Source organism: Caenorhabditis remanei, chromosome II (assembly GCF_010183535.1).
Source record: "Caenorhabditis remanei strain PX506 chromosome II, whole genome shotgun sequence".
In the NCBI taxonomy this organism is placed as follows: Eukaryota; Metazoa; Nematoda; class Chromadorea; order Rhabditida; family Rhabditidae; genus Caenorhabditis; species Caenorhabditis remanei.
In genome coordinates this window covers 4,117,174-4,132,612 of record NC_071329.1, presented here as the reverse complement: position 1 = coordinate 4,132,612, position 15,439 = coordinate 4,117,174, and the positions used below count along the sequence as shown (strand labels likewise).

Sequence of the window (15,439 nt, the reverse complement as noted above, 5' to 3'; positions counted from 1 at the left end):
TTGCATATTTTATCATCCATTTTAATTTTTCCATTCCCTTTTTGTGCTTTATATTATTTTTCTTATTCATTTCACTTCAATAGCTTCATTTTTAATCGGGAAATTCATTTAATTTATTCACCTACAGTAATTTTTAAAGGTGCACGCTTACAATTTGTTTTTTGAGTCGCGCCACGAAGGACTACGGTCACAGACACACGTCACTTTTCCATTTTTGAATTTTACCGTTTTTCCGCCTAATTTTTATGTTTTTCGCGCGAATTTTATCGATTTTTCTAAACTTTTTTTCGATTTTCAGCGAGAAATGTATCGTGACACATTTTCGAATAGCCGACGTGCCAGACACTTTGGGAGATCCACTCAGGTGAGCGGGAAATTGATTTTTAGGGGAAAAATTAGAAAAAAGCAGATTTTTAGTCGAAAAACTTGTTTTAAAACTAAAATTCCAGAATAATCAACAAACCAACAACCAATCGGACTATGGAAGATCGGATAATCACATCAATCGTCGGCACTCGCGTGATACATACCCGAATGAGGGTAATAGTGCTTTTAAAACTAAAAATAAACTTTTTTCCCCAATTTTCTGTGTTTTAGGCGATTTCAACGGCCCGCCAAGTCTATTCAACCTCAAATCGCTCATGAATTTCTCGCGCAACAACCCGGACGCCATGATTCACCCATTTTTCGGTGAATCCTCGTCGGATCTCTCGTTCCAACTGTCTAGTCTCGCGCTCGATGAGAATAATAACAGAAGAGTCAGAACGTCGACGTCGAGCGGTCAAACCGAGTCGAAACACTCGAAAAACAAGGATTCGTTGAGTCTTCCATCATGGGTTTACGATGAGAACCACGAGATTCGGTCGGATTTGACGCTGAGAAAAGTGGTCGATAAGGGATTGATACCGACGTTTGCGATGGACAAGTCGGGATGCCAGTGAGCTAAATTTCTGAAGAATTTTGTCTAAAATTGCAATTTTCAGCTTCCTCCAAAGCAACTACTACGGCAAAAACACTCAAAACGTGGATCCATACATCCGCGAGCGTATCGCCCGTGATGTTCTTTCGAAGAAGGAGGTTTTCCTCATGATTTGCAAGAATATATTCGGAAATTTCTTCCTTCAACGCGTCATTGAGTACTCGAACAACGAGGAGCAGGACACTATCAAGAGATATATCGTCAGCGATATCGCCGCGTTGTGTTTGGATAAGTACGCGTGTCGTGTTGTGCAGACTGCCTTGGAGGTGAGAAATTCATTGAAAATGACTGAAAATCTGGTTGAAATTTCTATTTTTCCCTGGATTTTCTAACTTTTTCGCTTCTTTTTTCACATTTCACTTAATGTTTTCCAGAGACTCGAGCCAGAATACGCGGATGCTATCGTCGCCGCGATTCCACGCAAGAATCGTCTCATGGCGATTTGCACTGATCAAAACGCTAATCATGTCATACAAAAGATCATCAAAAGGATGGGCTTGTCGAGATGGGAGTTTCTGATAACATATTTGTGCAAAACTGAACACGATAACTTGTTGGATATCTGTGAGGACAAATACGGATGTCGTGTTGTTCAGACTATCGTTGAAGTGCTCTCTAATGATAAAGACGAGGTAAAAATCAGCAGTTCGGTGGAAAAATTGGCAGAAGTGAAAGTGTTTTTGTTGGCTTTGAGCACATTTGTGATCCGGATTGGGTTTTTTGTCTGAAAATGCTCAATTTGCTGTCGATAGCAATTCCAGGCGCAATCGGCGTTTTCCTGTCAGATTTTTCGCTAAACTTCGTGAAACTTCAGTAAAATCCGCTAAAAATAGAACAAACATCATTATCATTCATTTTATTTGTTTTTACTGTTTTTCCAGATAATTGGTGAGCCAAAACGGGCTATACAGGAGGTTTCTCATTCAAATTCCAGCACCAATTCGAAAATTTCAGCCAGGCGCTTTTCATATATATATTTCCGATATTTTGCATGATTTGAGCGAATTTTTCTTGAAAAACTTCATTTTATTTATAAAATTCCGCTCAAAAACAGCAGGTTCAGTCAAAATCAACCCTTTCTACTTTCAGCATGACCAAGAGGAAAAGGCGCATTGCCTCCGTCGCCTCATGAACAAAATCATGTCGAAATGTCAGAAACTCGCGTCCAACGAGTTCGCCAACTACATAATTCAACACATCATCGACACTCCAGGCATTTTGTCTCCATATCGTGACCTTGTCATCGAGACGTGTCTTCTCCGGAATCTTCTCTCAATGTCACAAGAGAAATACGCGTCTCACGTCATCGAGCGAGCCTTCGAGTTGGCTCCACTTCCGTATATCGCTGAGATGATGGAGGAGATTTTCGATGGATATGTTCCGCATCCGTACGGTTTTAGAATTGATTTTTAGTGAAAACTTGAAGTTTTTGGCTGAAATTCGACGATGTTGTGAACGAAAACTGCAGTTTTCGATCGTTTTTTTCATTTTTTCACTGAAAATTTTCTATTTTTCAGAGAAACCGGAAAAGACGCTCTCGACATTCTCATGTTCCATCAATTCGGCAACTACGTCGTCCAACGGATTCTTCGTATCTGTGTTGACGCTGCTCTTGGAGATCGGTATCGATTTTTGTCACTTTTTTTCGTTGAAACTTTGTTTTTTTAGCCCAACACTCGTTGACAATGTGGATTATCGCGAGAAGTTCGACAGCTGGCTGAGCAAGCTCTACGTGAAAGTTAGAAGAGACAAGTCTCGTTTGACGAGGTTAGAAATTGCGTGCGGAGACATCCGGACACACAGAAATACAGACAGAGAAATAAAGATTGTCGAAACAACACAGACAGACAAAAGCATTGCATGAATTATGTTAAAATGTGAAGTTTCAGCGTTTTTTCCAGATTTTTTTTCAGAAAATTTGAAGAAATTGATAATTTTACAGACGTATTTTATTTGCTCCCTTTAAATTACGCCAATTTTAATCTATTTTTCCGGAAACTTGTTATTTTTTGGCGAAAGATTGTGAAGGCTTGAGAAATACAGATTTTCATCGGATAGTTTTAAATTATTTTGTGAATTCGGATATACGTTTCAAGTTGGGAAACGTCCAGACACCCAGAAAGACGCTTTCGGGTTTATTCGCTCACCTTCAACCAATTTTTGCATTAAAAAGTGGAAAATGAGTTGTTTCCCGTACCTGGTGCTAATAATCGTGTTTTCTGTTAATTTTTCATCAGGAAACATGAAAACTTCACTCTAGTCTCTAGTGATGCATTCAGACACATAGACATATTGTAGAAATTCCAACTGAATAAATAACATTTCTCATACTTGTCAAAAATCGGGCCGGCCCGGCCCGGGCCGCCACGGGCCGGGCCGAAATTTCTCTCGGCCCGGTCGGCCCGGATTCAAAAATGGGTACCCATTTTTACCAATTTTTTTTTGAAATTTTTCGAAAAAAAACAGTAAAAATGCTTAAATTATCATTACATATTCACATTTTGATTCAATTTTAAATGTTTATTCGAAAACTATACTTTTTTCAAAAAATTTCCAAAAAAAATTCAAAAACTCAAAATGTTTTGAAAAAATGTTTCAAAACGGGCCGGGCCGGGCCGAGATTTTTCCTGATTTCGGCCCGGCCCGGCCCGTGACAAGTATGACATTTCTTAATTCTCCGAATTTCCAGATTCTCATCAGGCAAGAAGATCATCGATCTCCTCGAGCGTGTAGAGAACGCGTTCCGTTACGATAGTCGCGCATCTCCATACTCGCCGACTCACGACGTGCTCTCCGCTCTCTGTCCATCGTCATTCTTCTCGCCACCAGGAACTTCAAGCGTCGACTGGCCGTCACGTGCTTCGTCTGTCACCTCGGAACACCCGAACGAATATTAATTGTTGATTTTTGGAGAATTTATTGTTATTTAAAGTTTTAATCATTGCTTTTTCTAGGGTTTTAACATGAAAAATTGGAGGGAAACTCAATTTTCCCCACAATTCTTCTCTTTACCATTGAATCAAACCCAGTCGTGCTATAATTCTCTCTCTATTCACGACCTCCTCAATTGCCCTGTAAATGATATATCTATAGGAATGGTCCCCTCACTCCTCTCATTGCCCTCATCTCTATCATATTATATAATAATTTGAGCCAAATTAGCATGGTTTTGTAGAATTATCATATCATAATTGTTTTCTGTTTGTGTCCTATCCACCACACCAACATCTTGTTTCCTGTTTTCTATCTTTCCTATTGCCTCTTAAAGTTGCTAAATTATTTTGTTTCGTATCTCTGTAGACCATTTCTAGCGCCCTTATAGCTCTGCTGTTTGTTCTTTGTTTTGTTTTGTTGTTGTACAATTTATGTACCCCCCACCTGTCCCTTCTTAGAAGTGTGCCGTTTTGTTGTTCATTTGGAAAAATCTCAATTGTTTTCAACCAAAATGATTGTGAATTTTTATGCTATAATTTTAATCTATTTTAGGAATTTTAGATCAATCAGAATCAGCAACTGGAATACCAGCAATGAATCTGACTCCAAAGTGGCAAGTGGGGGAAGAAGTGATATACGAATTTAAGGCTCACATACTATAACTCAATGAAAGATTTGGGGATGGGAAGAAGTGATATACGAATTTAAGGCTCACATACTATAACTCAATGAAAGATTTGGGGATGGGAAGAAGTGATATAAGAATTTAAGGCTCACATACTATAACTCATTGAAAGATTTGGGGATGGGAAGAAGTGATATAAGAATTTAAGGCTCACATACTATAACTCATTGAAAGATTTGGGGATAGGAAGAAGTGATATAAGAATTTAAGGCTCACATACTATAACTCAATGAAAGATTTGGGGATGGGAAGAAGTGATATACGAATTTAAGGTTCACATACTATAACTCAATGAAAGATTTGGGGATGGGAAGAAGTGATATACGAATTTAAGAGCGAGACAAACACAAAGGTTTAAATCGGTGGATAAGATGATATCTGATAACTTCAAGTCATGAAAGGATTGATTTGTCCACCTTCGCTTTCTGCACTCCATTGGATACTGTTCCTTTCGATGGAAGATTTTCTGGTGTCAATGATCTTCTTGACCTAAAATAATACAATGATATTTGAAAAAATGGAAAAGTTTACCGTGTCTAATGATCTGTTTGCACCTTGTTGGATGATTTTTTTCACTTTCCAGGATCTCTTCAAGAACACTTGACCAGAGTAAACTCCTTCCAGAGTGATGAATCCGACAACTCGGTTCTCAGCAACGAATCTCGATTGGAAGTCATGAGGTAACGCTGTACGAATAGCTGCCCTATAGGCACCAACACCTGCTGCAACTGTTGCGAAATTTCCAATGACCAATTTCTCTTGCTTGTCAATCTTCTCGAAGGATAACACCCATTGATGACCTGCAAATTATTGGTATATTGAAAAATGTCCTCGTAATGAAGAACTCTGACTATTCATGGTCATTGCTTCTAAACGCTACCTACCATTCTGGAGTACGGATGAAATTGAAACTCGAATTTCCACATCAATGTCTTCTCCAAAATTCGAGTTTCTGGGTGCGAAATAGACCTGATCCAATTGGATTTGAGAGGAGAACTGAAAATTAATGTTCATTTTCCAGGCGCCATCGTGGTTGAAATTTTTGCAATCCAGGGCTCTCCCCCTCTCCCCTCCTCCTTCTTCTACCACGTTTCTAAAGACTGCGGCGAAATTTTCGAAACGTGGTCGGTTGGCGCAGGGGGTTAATGTCTAGTAGGTGGGAAACAGAGTTGCGCGGAAGTGATTTTTTCTAAAACGGAAGTCGGAAGTCGGAAGTAAAATTTGTAATCCGGAAGTCGGAAGTTGGAAGGCGGAAGTAAAATTTCTAATCCGGAAGTCGGAAGTCGGAAGCAAAATTTTGAAAACGGAAGCCGGAAGTCGGAAGTGAAAATACGCCCGAAAGTCGGAACTCGGAAGTCGGAAGTCGGAAGTCAGAAGTAGATTTTTTTCGCATTAAAAGTTCATAAAATTTGCGAAAAAGTTCATAAAATTTGCGAAAATCAGTGAAAAATTAGTTTTTGGCTGAAGAAAAGCCTATTTTCTGTCCATTTAGACCATTTTTCCTTCTATTTCTGCGAGATGTACTTTTCCGAAATCCCACAATTATGAAATGACGGAAGTCGGAAGTAAAAATCCGAAAACGGAAGTCGGAAGTCGGAAGTAAAGTTTTGAAAACGGAAGTCGGAAGTCGGAAGTCGGATGTAAAATTTTCAAAACGGAAGTCGGAAGTCGGAATTCCGCGCAACTCTGCTTGGCACGTATAATTCAGGTGGGTGCGTCGTCGTGTTCGATCTGGCAAGTTAAGCAACGTTGACTACAGTTAGTTGGTTCGAATCCATGTCGGGACATAAAAGATTCTTCGATATCATCGGATTCAGAAGAAATAGATTATTCCAAACGTGTCGTCCGTTTCCAGATTGATCCACGTTATAAAAAGATACGGGCGGTTTTTTTTAAGTGAAGACGTGAAAGAGACGTGTTTTTTGATATCATCGGATTCCAAACGTGTCGTCCGTTTTCGAATTGATCAATTTACGATCCACTGTAACACCCAGAAGGGTGGTGTTGAGAAGCAGGTTACGTCACCGTCAGGCGACGTGAACCGACAGGTACTCAAAAACGGCATTTCCAACCTTTCTTCTAACCCTTTTCCCCGACGAAATCTTGAACCGATTGTAGCTAGCTCAGTTTTGAAAAACTTTTGGAACTTTCAGGAAACCGGATTTTGTGATTTTCCGTGATGAGGGTATTTAATCTGCTTCCGGTCTCGGGAACTCTAGTCACTGAATCACTCTGAATTTTCGACACAGATCCAAACTTTCCGATATCTAATGGAACCAAACTTTCTTTTCGAGTACACGGACTATTTCGTGTCTCTAAGGGTCACTGTGCAGCAGCAAGGAGAAACCATGCGCGCCTTTCTTTTCTATTCCCTCCTTGGCTCATTTTCCTTGTCCGTCGGTGGCGCAGTGGTAGAGGGCGCGGAAGAGAGTTGGTGCGGTGATGGTTCCGATCTTCACCGTTTTCTTCCTATTTTTTTTTGTAAGAAGTGATAATATGAGAGAGACGAAAAAAATGCCGGGTTTTCCGATGGAGCACATGAAAAATTGTGGATTCAGCGGGTTTTCATTGCTTCGAACTCAAAAAAATCAGAAATTTTCTAAGGAAGGAATTCCGCAGAGATTTGGTGGCCGACATGACCTCTAAATCGTCGGCTACTCATATAACTTCGACGAAGTGAGCGCCAAGGGGAACGCGTCGACTGTCCGATCTATTGATTTGTACGATTTGTTTCGCACCAATTAAATTTCCAATTTTTTCTACGCAGGATTACCAACTCACATCATGCCTCAAATTGTTCTCGAGATCGTCAGCTCCGTGCCCATACTTCCACAATTTTTTGCAGAGAATCTGTAAAAAATCAATCAATGATCAATTAGAGCGCATTGTAAAACTAACTGGAATACATGCGAGTGAGAATCCAACAACAAAACCTGCTAAAAACACAAGCCACACCATCTCCCAACTAGGGCTTCTAGATTCCCTGAAACAATATATAAAAAATAATTATCGGATATCTATTGAAGAACAAAATACAAATCAACTAACAAAAAACAAAAATCAATTCTCATCCGTCTTGTAGTCGAGGAACATCTTTGTTTTCATGATGTAGAGGCTCGTACAAGTCAGTAGATCAAATGTGGCGTACATTCATATTGGTAGATCTAGGGAGAGAGATGACAGCCTGCATGTCAGTATGTAGATCAAATTGTTCTGGCCATTATGCTGGGATGTCCATTTTGTTCTACCAAGCAGGGTTGGGAAATTCCGGGCCGGTCGGCCCGGTCGGCCCAGCTACTGTAGAAATTTGAAATTTTATTTTAAAAATTTTGAAATTTTTTAAACAAATTTCAAATTTTTTTGCGGAAAAGTCGAATTTTCGACTATGTTTTGGAATATCGGTAAAAACTGAAGTGTACGAGAATTTTAGAGCATTTTGATCATTTTTTAATGAAAATTTCGAAAAAATATGTGAAAAAATTATGCACGAATTTTGAATCCGGGCCGGGCTGACAGGCCGGGCCGGCCCGGGATTTCCCAACCCTGCTACCAAGTCTACATAGGTTTACCGAATGCTGAATCGAAATTTTGCAGTCTGATATTTATATAAAAAGGGAACAATGTTTTCCGAATAAAACACCAGAAAGCGTTTGGAAGTGTTCTAGCTTACACTTATTGTAAACGTACTCGCATAAAAATTATTTTTTGAACAGTCTCCAAGTTTCTCTCTCCAAAATAAAGAGTTGATGAATGAAGATCAAGTGAACTAACTATTAGTTATGTAAAACTAACCCTTTTCTGTATCCACTGAGTTAACATTCGAGGATTCTTTCCGTTGACAAAAAATTAGTTTGTGCGTTTTTTTTGAGTAAAAAATGAGACAAACCAAACTAATACTGTAAATCAGTAAAATGCTCTGCCTCTGAGGGCATCGTATCCATACAGTACCACTCAAAAGTAAATTTAATTTTCGTTTTTTGATCAAAACTTATTACAAACCAGCCTATCTGCCCGCCTTCGGCGGTTCAGCTGGCTGCTCTCTTCTCATATACGTGGCCACACGTTTCTAAATATTCCCGCATGGCCGAGTGCACAGGTGAACCGCTGGGAATCCTATATGTGAAGGTGCCAGAATAGCGCCCTACAGTGCGTGCAAAAAGGATAGGACACCCCTCTATTTCGGGCCTTCTGAGCAAACGAAGAAAGTTATGAAAAATTTGACACTGCCATTCGATTCAGCGTACAAAATAACCCCCGGGTACATATTTCCGTCATCTTACCATTTTTCATAAACATGTACCACAGGAAAGTCACTTTTCCGGGTGTGCAAAAAGGATAAGACACCCTCGAAAATCCGATTTTCAGTTGATTTTTCGGAATTCTTTTTTCACGAAAATATGTTTCAAATAACGAAAATATACTTTTTATGTCGTTTTCGAGTATTTTCAAATGTTTTCCCTCATTTTCAACTCCGGTAGACACGTTTTGACACTGTTCGAAAATTGACCTCTCAGAATACTTACTGTTTCAGAGTTTCAGGACGTGTATCTCGGTGCTCAGATAACGTACATTTCTGAAACTTGTCAGAAATGTTAATCATGTATCTGGTAATAAAATTTACAAAGATTTCATAGAATAATAGGGATTTTGGAAAGTTCCACTCAAGAATCTAAAACTCATTTTGACCAAAATTCACAATTTCCGAAAAATGTGTCCAGAACGAATATTCTTCAACTACAATAAAAAAAAAATAAAACTTGACAAAATAATAAACCAATTCTTTACAAACATGTGCAGACCAGCTATCTAGGATAAAATTTTTTTTTCGGAAATTGTGAATTTTGGTCAAAATGAGTTTTAGATTCTTGAGTGGAGCTTTCCAAAATCCCTATTATTCTATGAAATCTTTGTATAGTTTATTACCAGATACATGATTAACATTTCTGACAAGTTTCAGAAATGTACGTTATCTGAGCACCGAGATACACGTCCTGAAACTCTGAAACAGTAAGTATTCTGAGAGGTCAATTTTCGAACAGTGTCAAAACGTGTCTACCGGAGTTGAAATTGAGGGAAAACATTTGAAAATACTCGAAAACGACATAAAAAGTATATTTTGATCTTTTAAAACAATTTTTCGTAAAAAAAGAATTCCGAAAAATCAACTGAAAATCGAATTTTCGAGGGTGTCCTATCCTTTTTGTACACCCGGAAAAGTGACTTTCCTGTGGTACATGTTTATGAAAAATGGTAAGATGACGGAAATATGTACCCGGGGGTTATTTTGTACGCTGAATCGAATGGCAGTGTCAAATTTTTCATAACTTTCTTCGTTTGCTCAGAAGGCCCGAAATAGAGGGGTGTCCTATCCTTTTTGCACGCACTGTATATGTGTCCATAAATGAAAAGTGGATCGCGCGTGTGCCGTATATGTGTGGTCGTCTTTTCTGTGTACTGGCAGCGCGTGCACCCATATAGCTCCCATATACGTTCCATATATGGTCCATATTTGAGGGTGGCGGCCGGCCGCCGCAACGACACTCCGGAATTACACGTAGGCGTGTTGTTTACCGTAAATCGACGCTACATTTTTTTCTATAAGTCTGGGCCCATTTTCTCCGTTTCTCGAAGTTTTTCACCTATTTTCTTCATTCTTTTTGCACAAAACAGATAATGGCAAACTTCAAAAATCAAAAGAAATCTATTCAAACTTGCAGAAACTTATTTTTTCAATACAAAAATTGTTATTTTCTCAAGAAACTAGAATTTTAAGTTTTTGTTAAGAAGTTCGGGTCTGATGTTCTTCTTCACTTCGGTATGATGAGAAATCATATTTTTTCAGGTGGATTTAAAGGTAAGAAGGTAAGAATTTGTCATACCGAAGTAAAGTCAAAATACCGGACTTCGAATTTCTTCGACGGGTATCATTTTCTTTCAGAGCTCAAAGAAAAGCTTGAGAATCAATGATTGTGTTATAACCACCAAGCTAACATAAGATTTTTATAGGAAATCGTGTGTGATTTTCAATTTTTTTAAAGTATTGCCATTATCTGTTTAAAAAAGGAAAGAACTTCGAGAAAAATGGAAAAAATATACAAGTCCGAGAAATGGGAAGTGAACAAGTTGGAAAAAAGAAAAGTGAAACAATATGATAACATTACATACCAATCACAACAATGAATTAGGCCTTTCTAGTGTTTCATACAGAATAATCAACCAAATGTGATTGGTAGAATTAATGCTGATTATGCTATCCATATGCGTTCCATATGCTCCCCACGTTTTCGGCCGACCGCGCGGTGATCCACATTGACACATATAGGGTCCAACCCTCATTCTTTTTAGCCGCACATACGCTACCGCGCGGTTCCATATGTGTTCCCCAGCGGTTCACCTGTGTGGTTTAAGGCGGCGGTGCTGTCCAAAGCGCGCCAGTTCGGTTTTGCCCGCTGGCTCAGTTTCTTTTCTCTTTCCAAAACCGCTGCGGACATCGCCTCAGACAGACAGACAAACACCACTTGTCTTTTATTTATAAGAATGATAAGTCCGATTGGCCTGAAACATTGGAAAAACATTTATTATAGGGATTCAAGAATATTTACAGAAAATCTGATCATGTTCCTAAAGTTTTAAGCCCAGTTTTTGAAAATCTCAAAACATAGCTTCTTTTAAAAGAATAATTGGTGAACCGCAGAGTGCAACCAATTCGTTTCAATAATAAAGTACTCGATTTAAGAAGACGGTGGGTAGATTCAGAAGTGATTTCTGTGTAAAGTTTGTAATTTCGGCAGTTCAAAAATTTTTTTAAAGTACTTCATGTTTGTGTACCATATGTTATTAAAGAGTGATTTCACTATAAATAATTTTATAGTTCTAATGATAAAGTGCAGTTAATTATGAAAAGAATTTTCTGAAACAGACTTCACGTTTTTTGAGCGTGATTCAATAAATAAAAAAGTATTCATCGGAGCCATGCAATGCCATCTTTGAAAAGGACTCCAAAACTGTTTAGTGTTTCACTTGTTCTTTCATGTTCCTGATCCTTTTCCTCTCTTCTGTCTTCTAATAATTTCAAAATTTCCAGAACTTTCAGGTCCTCTACACCAGTGGTTATTCTGATCTTGTCGTGACGTCCCGTAAAACATTGCATTGTACGTCCATCGAGTTGACAAGCCAACATGTTCCGTTTCGAGGGGTCCGCGGATTTGGTAGTGCTGAAACTGAAACACTTGAAAATATTCAAACTAATCCGAACTTACATCCAATAATATGGGTTCTCGTGAAAAACAGCTCTCAGCACAGCTATCCCATCGAACACATCTTTTGGACAAAAAAATCTCTCATTTCCTTCGATTTTCAACACTTCAAACATATTTCGATCAGTAGAGATCCAATATTTCAGTAGAATATTCATATCTTTGCAATTTAAATTGCATTGTCTTAAAGTTACGAATCGACTGTTTTCCAGGGATAACAGGTGTTCAATTCGTATCCATCGGGAGTCGTCGTACACGATGTTACGGAATTTAAACGCCTGAATATTTGAAAGTCGGCTGACACGGGAAGTCTTTGGAGACGCCACTTTCAAACGACCTATAAATTAGGATATATGTATTTTTGACCACAAGAAGTCCATTTCTGCAGTCAAAACCTGCTAAATGTCTCTGCGAGCCGAGTTATGAGCTCTTAAACTTTTCATATGGATACGTTTATCGCATGGAATTCCAAATCGGCAAGTAGTATGTATACGTAAGATATCTACATTTGTGCGACGTACGAGCACAGGTAAACCGCTGGGGGAACACAAATGAAACCGTGCAGTGGCGTATATGCGGCTGATTTGGAATTCCATATAAAAAAGCTTGAGCATATGAAAAATTTTATAATTTGAGAGCTCATAACTCGGCTCACCAGGGTTGGGAAATCCCGGGCCGAGGAAATGTCCGGCCCGGGCCCAGGTTTTGAATGCAGAAATGGACTCCTCATGGTCGGAAATACCTAGCACCAAATGTATAGGTCGTTTGAAAACAGCGTCTCTAAAGACTTCCCTTGTGAGACGTTTCAAAACCAATCCTTACCATTGCATGACTGTAATCCACCATAACTCTCCCTAATTTTATATCCCCCTTAGAATTCGCCATTTCCATAATCATATCCAAAAGTTCTCCTCTAGGCCACTGTCCGAAAACCTCTAGCTGGTTACAGCCTCGGAATATTGGAATATTGATTAGTGCCTCGAGATCTTCTGCGCTCATCCAGTCGGTACAAAACTGGAGAATTAGGTAGTTAGTTGGGAATAACGTCAAAACTTTCTGGGTTAACTTTGAAAACTTCTCGAGAGAGGTGGAGTTCTTGTTGAGCCTGATATGTAATTGGAATGTTCATATTTTTCATACTTGCAAGCCGGGCCGAAACGGGCCAAAACGGGTCGGCGCTTAACTCGCGTCAAACTCAATATTATTAGCTGAAAAATATACCAAAGTGTAGATCTCGGCAATTTCTATGTCACTGATGTAATACGGGCCGGATGGTTATTCGTTAATGTGCCGCGGGCCGGGAAAAAGTGCCGAAAAACGCAAAAATTACCAGAAAAGCCATTTTAGCCCGGCGACACATTAACGAATAGTCATCCGGCCCGAAGAAGGTCACGGAAATAGAACTCGTCAAGATCTACATTTTGGTATATTTTCAGCTAATATTATTGAGTTTGAAGCGAGTTACGCTCCGGCACGGTGTTCAAGTATGCTTTAAACCTTTTCGATGGCAACAAAACCTGCGGAGATACCAATGGTGGAAGGTTAAGACCAGAGTTGCATATGAAATTCCGCCGGGTGTCATTTTGAAACCAGACAAAAAACACACACTCACCATGAACTGTAATCCGAGTACTTCATCTTCTCATTCCCATAATCACAATATTTATGAAATTTGTTCTCTGAAAATAACATGATTCCTTCCTGTGACATAAGTATATATGATAGCTTGCTGTCAAAATGAATAATACAATATGGGGATAACTGTCTTGAAAGAATCACGTAGGCCTCCATTCGTTTCGAAGTTAATGAAAGTTTAATTCTGGAAAAAGCTTCATAAAGAGAATTGCAGTAGAGCGCATTCACTTACCTTTCCGAAACACTCATAGTTGTGATAACGTGTTTTATCGCGACGTATGGAAGATTAAGAAGTGGGAATCTGGGATAACGATGGCATCGGATTCGGATGAATTTATAGAGTTTGGAGAGCCGTGAGAGGAAATTCATTTGTGGAAGAAGGGTAATACAACCAGAATGTAAATTTCTGGCCTGCGGTGGAGATGGTTTAGATAAGATAAGATAGCCATTCGCGGTGTGCGAACAAAAAATGATATTCGGTGTTTGCGGACTCGAAATTTCAATCTGAATTCTAAGACACGCCTACAAAGCAGAAAGTTCAGGTAACCTCAAGTTTTTCCGGATATTGAACGTGAAGTTGAGAAATGTTTGCAGCCTAAAGAACATAATTCGAGTTATCACCTGCCAGACTACAGTAACCCGATGATTTTGATTGGAATGAAGTATGAATTGAGAGATTTCCTGTTTTCAATTGGGAATGAGCAACTTCGAGCACGTGCCACGTTGGCACTGATTGCCATCGTAATTTAATTGTTTGTTAGATAATGGGAAATCACTCTATCAAATATGCCCAACATCACGTTTCCTGTTTTCTATCTTTCCTATTGCCTCTTAAAGTTGCTAATTTATTTTGTTTCGTATCTCTGTAGACCATTTCTAGCGCCCTTATAGCTCTGCTGTTTGTTCTTTGTTTTGTTTTGTTGTTGTACAATTTATGTACCCCCCACTTGTCCCTTCTTAGAAGTGTGCCGTTTTGTTGTTCATTTGGAAAAATATCAATTGTTTTCAACCAAAATGATTGTGAATTTTTGTGCTATAATTTTGATAGTTTTTAGGAAATTTAGATCAATCAACAACTGCAACCCTAGCAACGAATCTGACTTCAAAAGTGGCAAGTTTTCGATGGGACTCCTCTCCATTACTTTCTAATAACTTGAAAACTTTCAGATTTTTATTTATACTCGGTGAATAATCGATAATCTTATTGAGTTGATAGATTGTGGAGTAGGAAAGCTAATAAGGTTTTATTCTTATGGTCTTTGGAAGAATGTTTTTAAATTAGTCACCATACAGTAAAACACAAACATATTGTAAGGGTCGAAGTGGAGTATAATGTGGGCAGTTCAAGCAGTGTTGTCCAACGTTCCGTTCCACATGATTCTTTCGTACTTCGTTGACATAGACTCAATGTCGAGGTATTTGGTATACTGAAACAATATACATTTCAGAGTTTTCTATCTTTTTGTCTTACACCCTTGAAACTAATTTAGGACATAAACTGATATTCTTTGTTAGATAAGGTTATATTTTTGATACGGATAATTTATTATCCACAAGTCTGGTACTTTTAACTCACTGGGGACTGAAACTCCAAAATTGGGTTAGGAGCAAATCCACGGAGAATGGGCCAAGTGAGAGTTGCGAATCTTTGGTTCTCATAGTATCCTTCGACGAGAATCGTTCCAATTTTATTTCCAAAGCCACTTCCAGTTACACCAAGAAAACACAAGTCTCCGGAGATTGTTGAATACATTGTTCCTGTCATGGTGCGATCTCCTTTCACTTCTCCCAAAAATTTTTCGCACTTTACCGTCAGTGTATACTAACTTCCACTGGATTTCTGAAAAATAATATATTACTAGGTTGACATACTAAACAACCGTGTAGTCCTCTCGGACAAAATTATTTCTCAATTCCTTGTTTTCTTGCTTTTTTCAACAAACGTTCGAA

At 38.8% G+C, this 15,439-nt stretch overlaps 4 protein-coding genes across 4 annotated transcripts; 1 reads left to right on the top strand and 3 right to left on the bottom strand.

Annotated features, from left to right (window-relative positions):
* Positions 1 to 304: 304 nt before the first annotated feature.
* GCK72_004449 (uncharacterized protein) lies at positions 305 to 3,876 on the top strand (the record flags this gene model as incomplete). Its single annotated transcript, XM_053724686.1, has 9 exons — positions 305 to 364; positions 450 to 540; positions 598 to 937; positions 984 to 1,245; positions 1,354 to 1,611; positions 2,069 to 2,367; positions 2,497 to 2,601; positions 2,648 to 2,746; positions 3,669 to 3,876. 9 exons carry the CDS (start codon positions 305 to 307, stop codon positions 3,874 to 3,876), a joined length of 1,722 nt encoding a protein of 573 aa, XP_053588880.1.
* Positions 3,877 to 4,985: 1,109 nt separating this feature from the next.
* Positions 4,986 to 5,612, bottom strand: GCK72_004448 (uncharacterized protein; the record flags this gene model as incomplete). Its single annotated transcript, XM_003092574.2, has 3 exons — positions 4,986 to 5,087; positions 5,130 to 5,398; positions 5,483 to 5,612. The coding sequence occupies 3 exons, from the start codon at positions 5,610 to 5,612 to the stop codon at positions 4,986 to 4,988; spliced, it is 501 nt and encodes a 166-aa protein (XP_003092622.2).
* A 5,947-nt stretch (positions 5,613 to 11,559) lies between these two features.
* GCK72_004447 (uncharacterized protein) lies at positions 11,560 to 13,858 on the bottom strand (the record flags this gene model as incomplete). Its single annotated transcript, XM_003092579.1, has 5 exons — positions 11,560 to 11,812; positions 11,858 to 12,132; positions 12,677 to 12,959; positions 13,467 to 13,673; positions 13,722 to 13,858. The coding sequence occupies 5 exons, from the start codon at positions 13,856 to 13,858 to the stop codon at positions 11,560 to 11,562; spliced, it is 1,155 nt and encodes a 384-aa protein (XP_003092627.1).
* A 974-nt stretch (positions 13,859 to 14,832) lies between these two features.
* On the bottom strand, positions 14,833 to 15,242 carry GCK72_004446 (uncharacterized protein; the record flags this gene model as incomplete). The annotated part of the gene is made up of 2 exons (XM_053724685.1): positions 14,833 to 14,916; positions 15,066 to 15,242. The coding sequence occupies 2 exons, from the start codon at positions 15,240 to 15,242 to the stop codon at positions 14,833 to 14,835; spliced, it is 261 nt and encodes an 86-aa protein (XP_053588879.1).
* Positions 15,243 to 15,439: the final 197 nt, after the last annotated feature.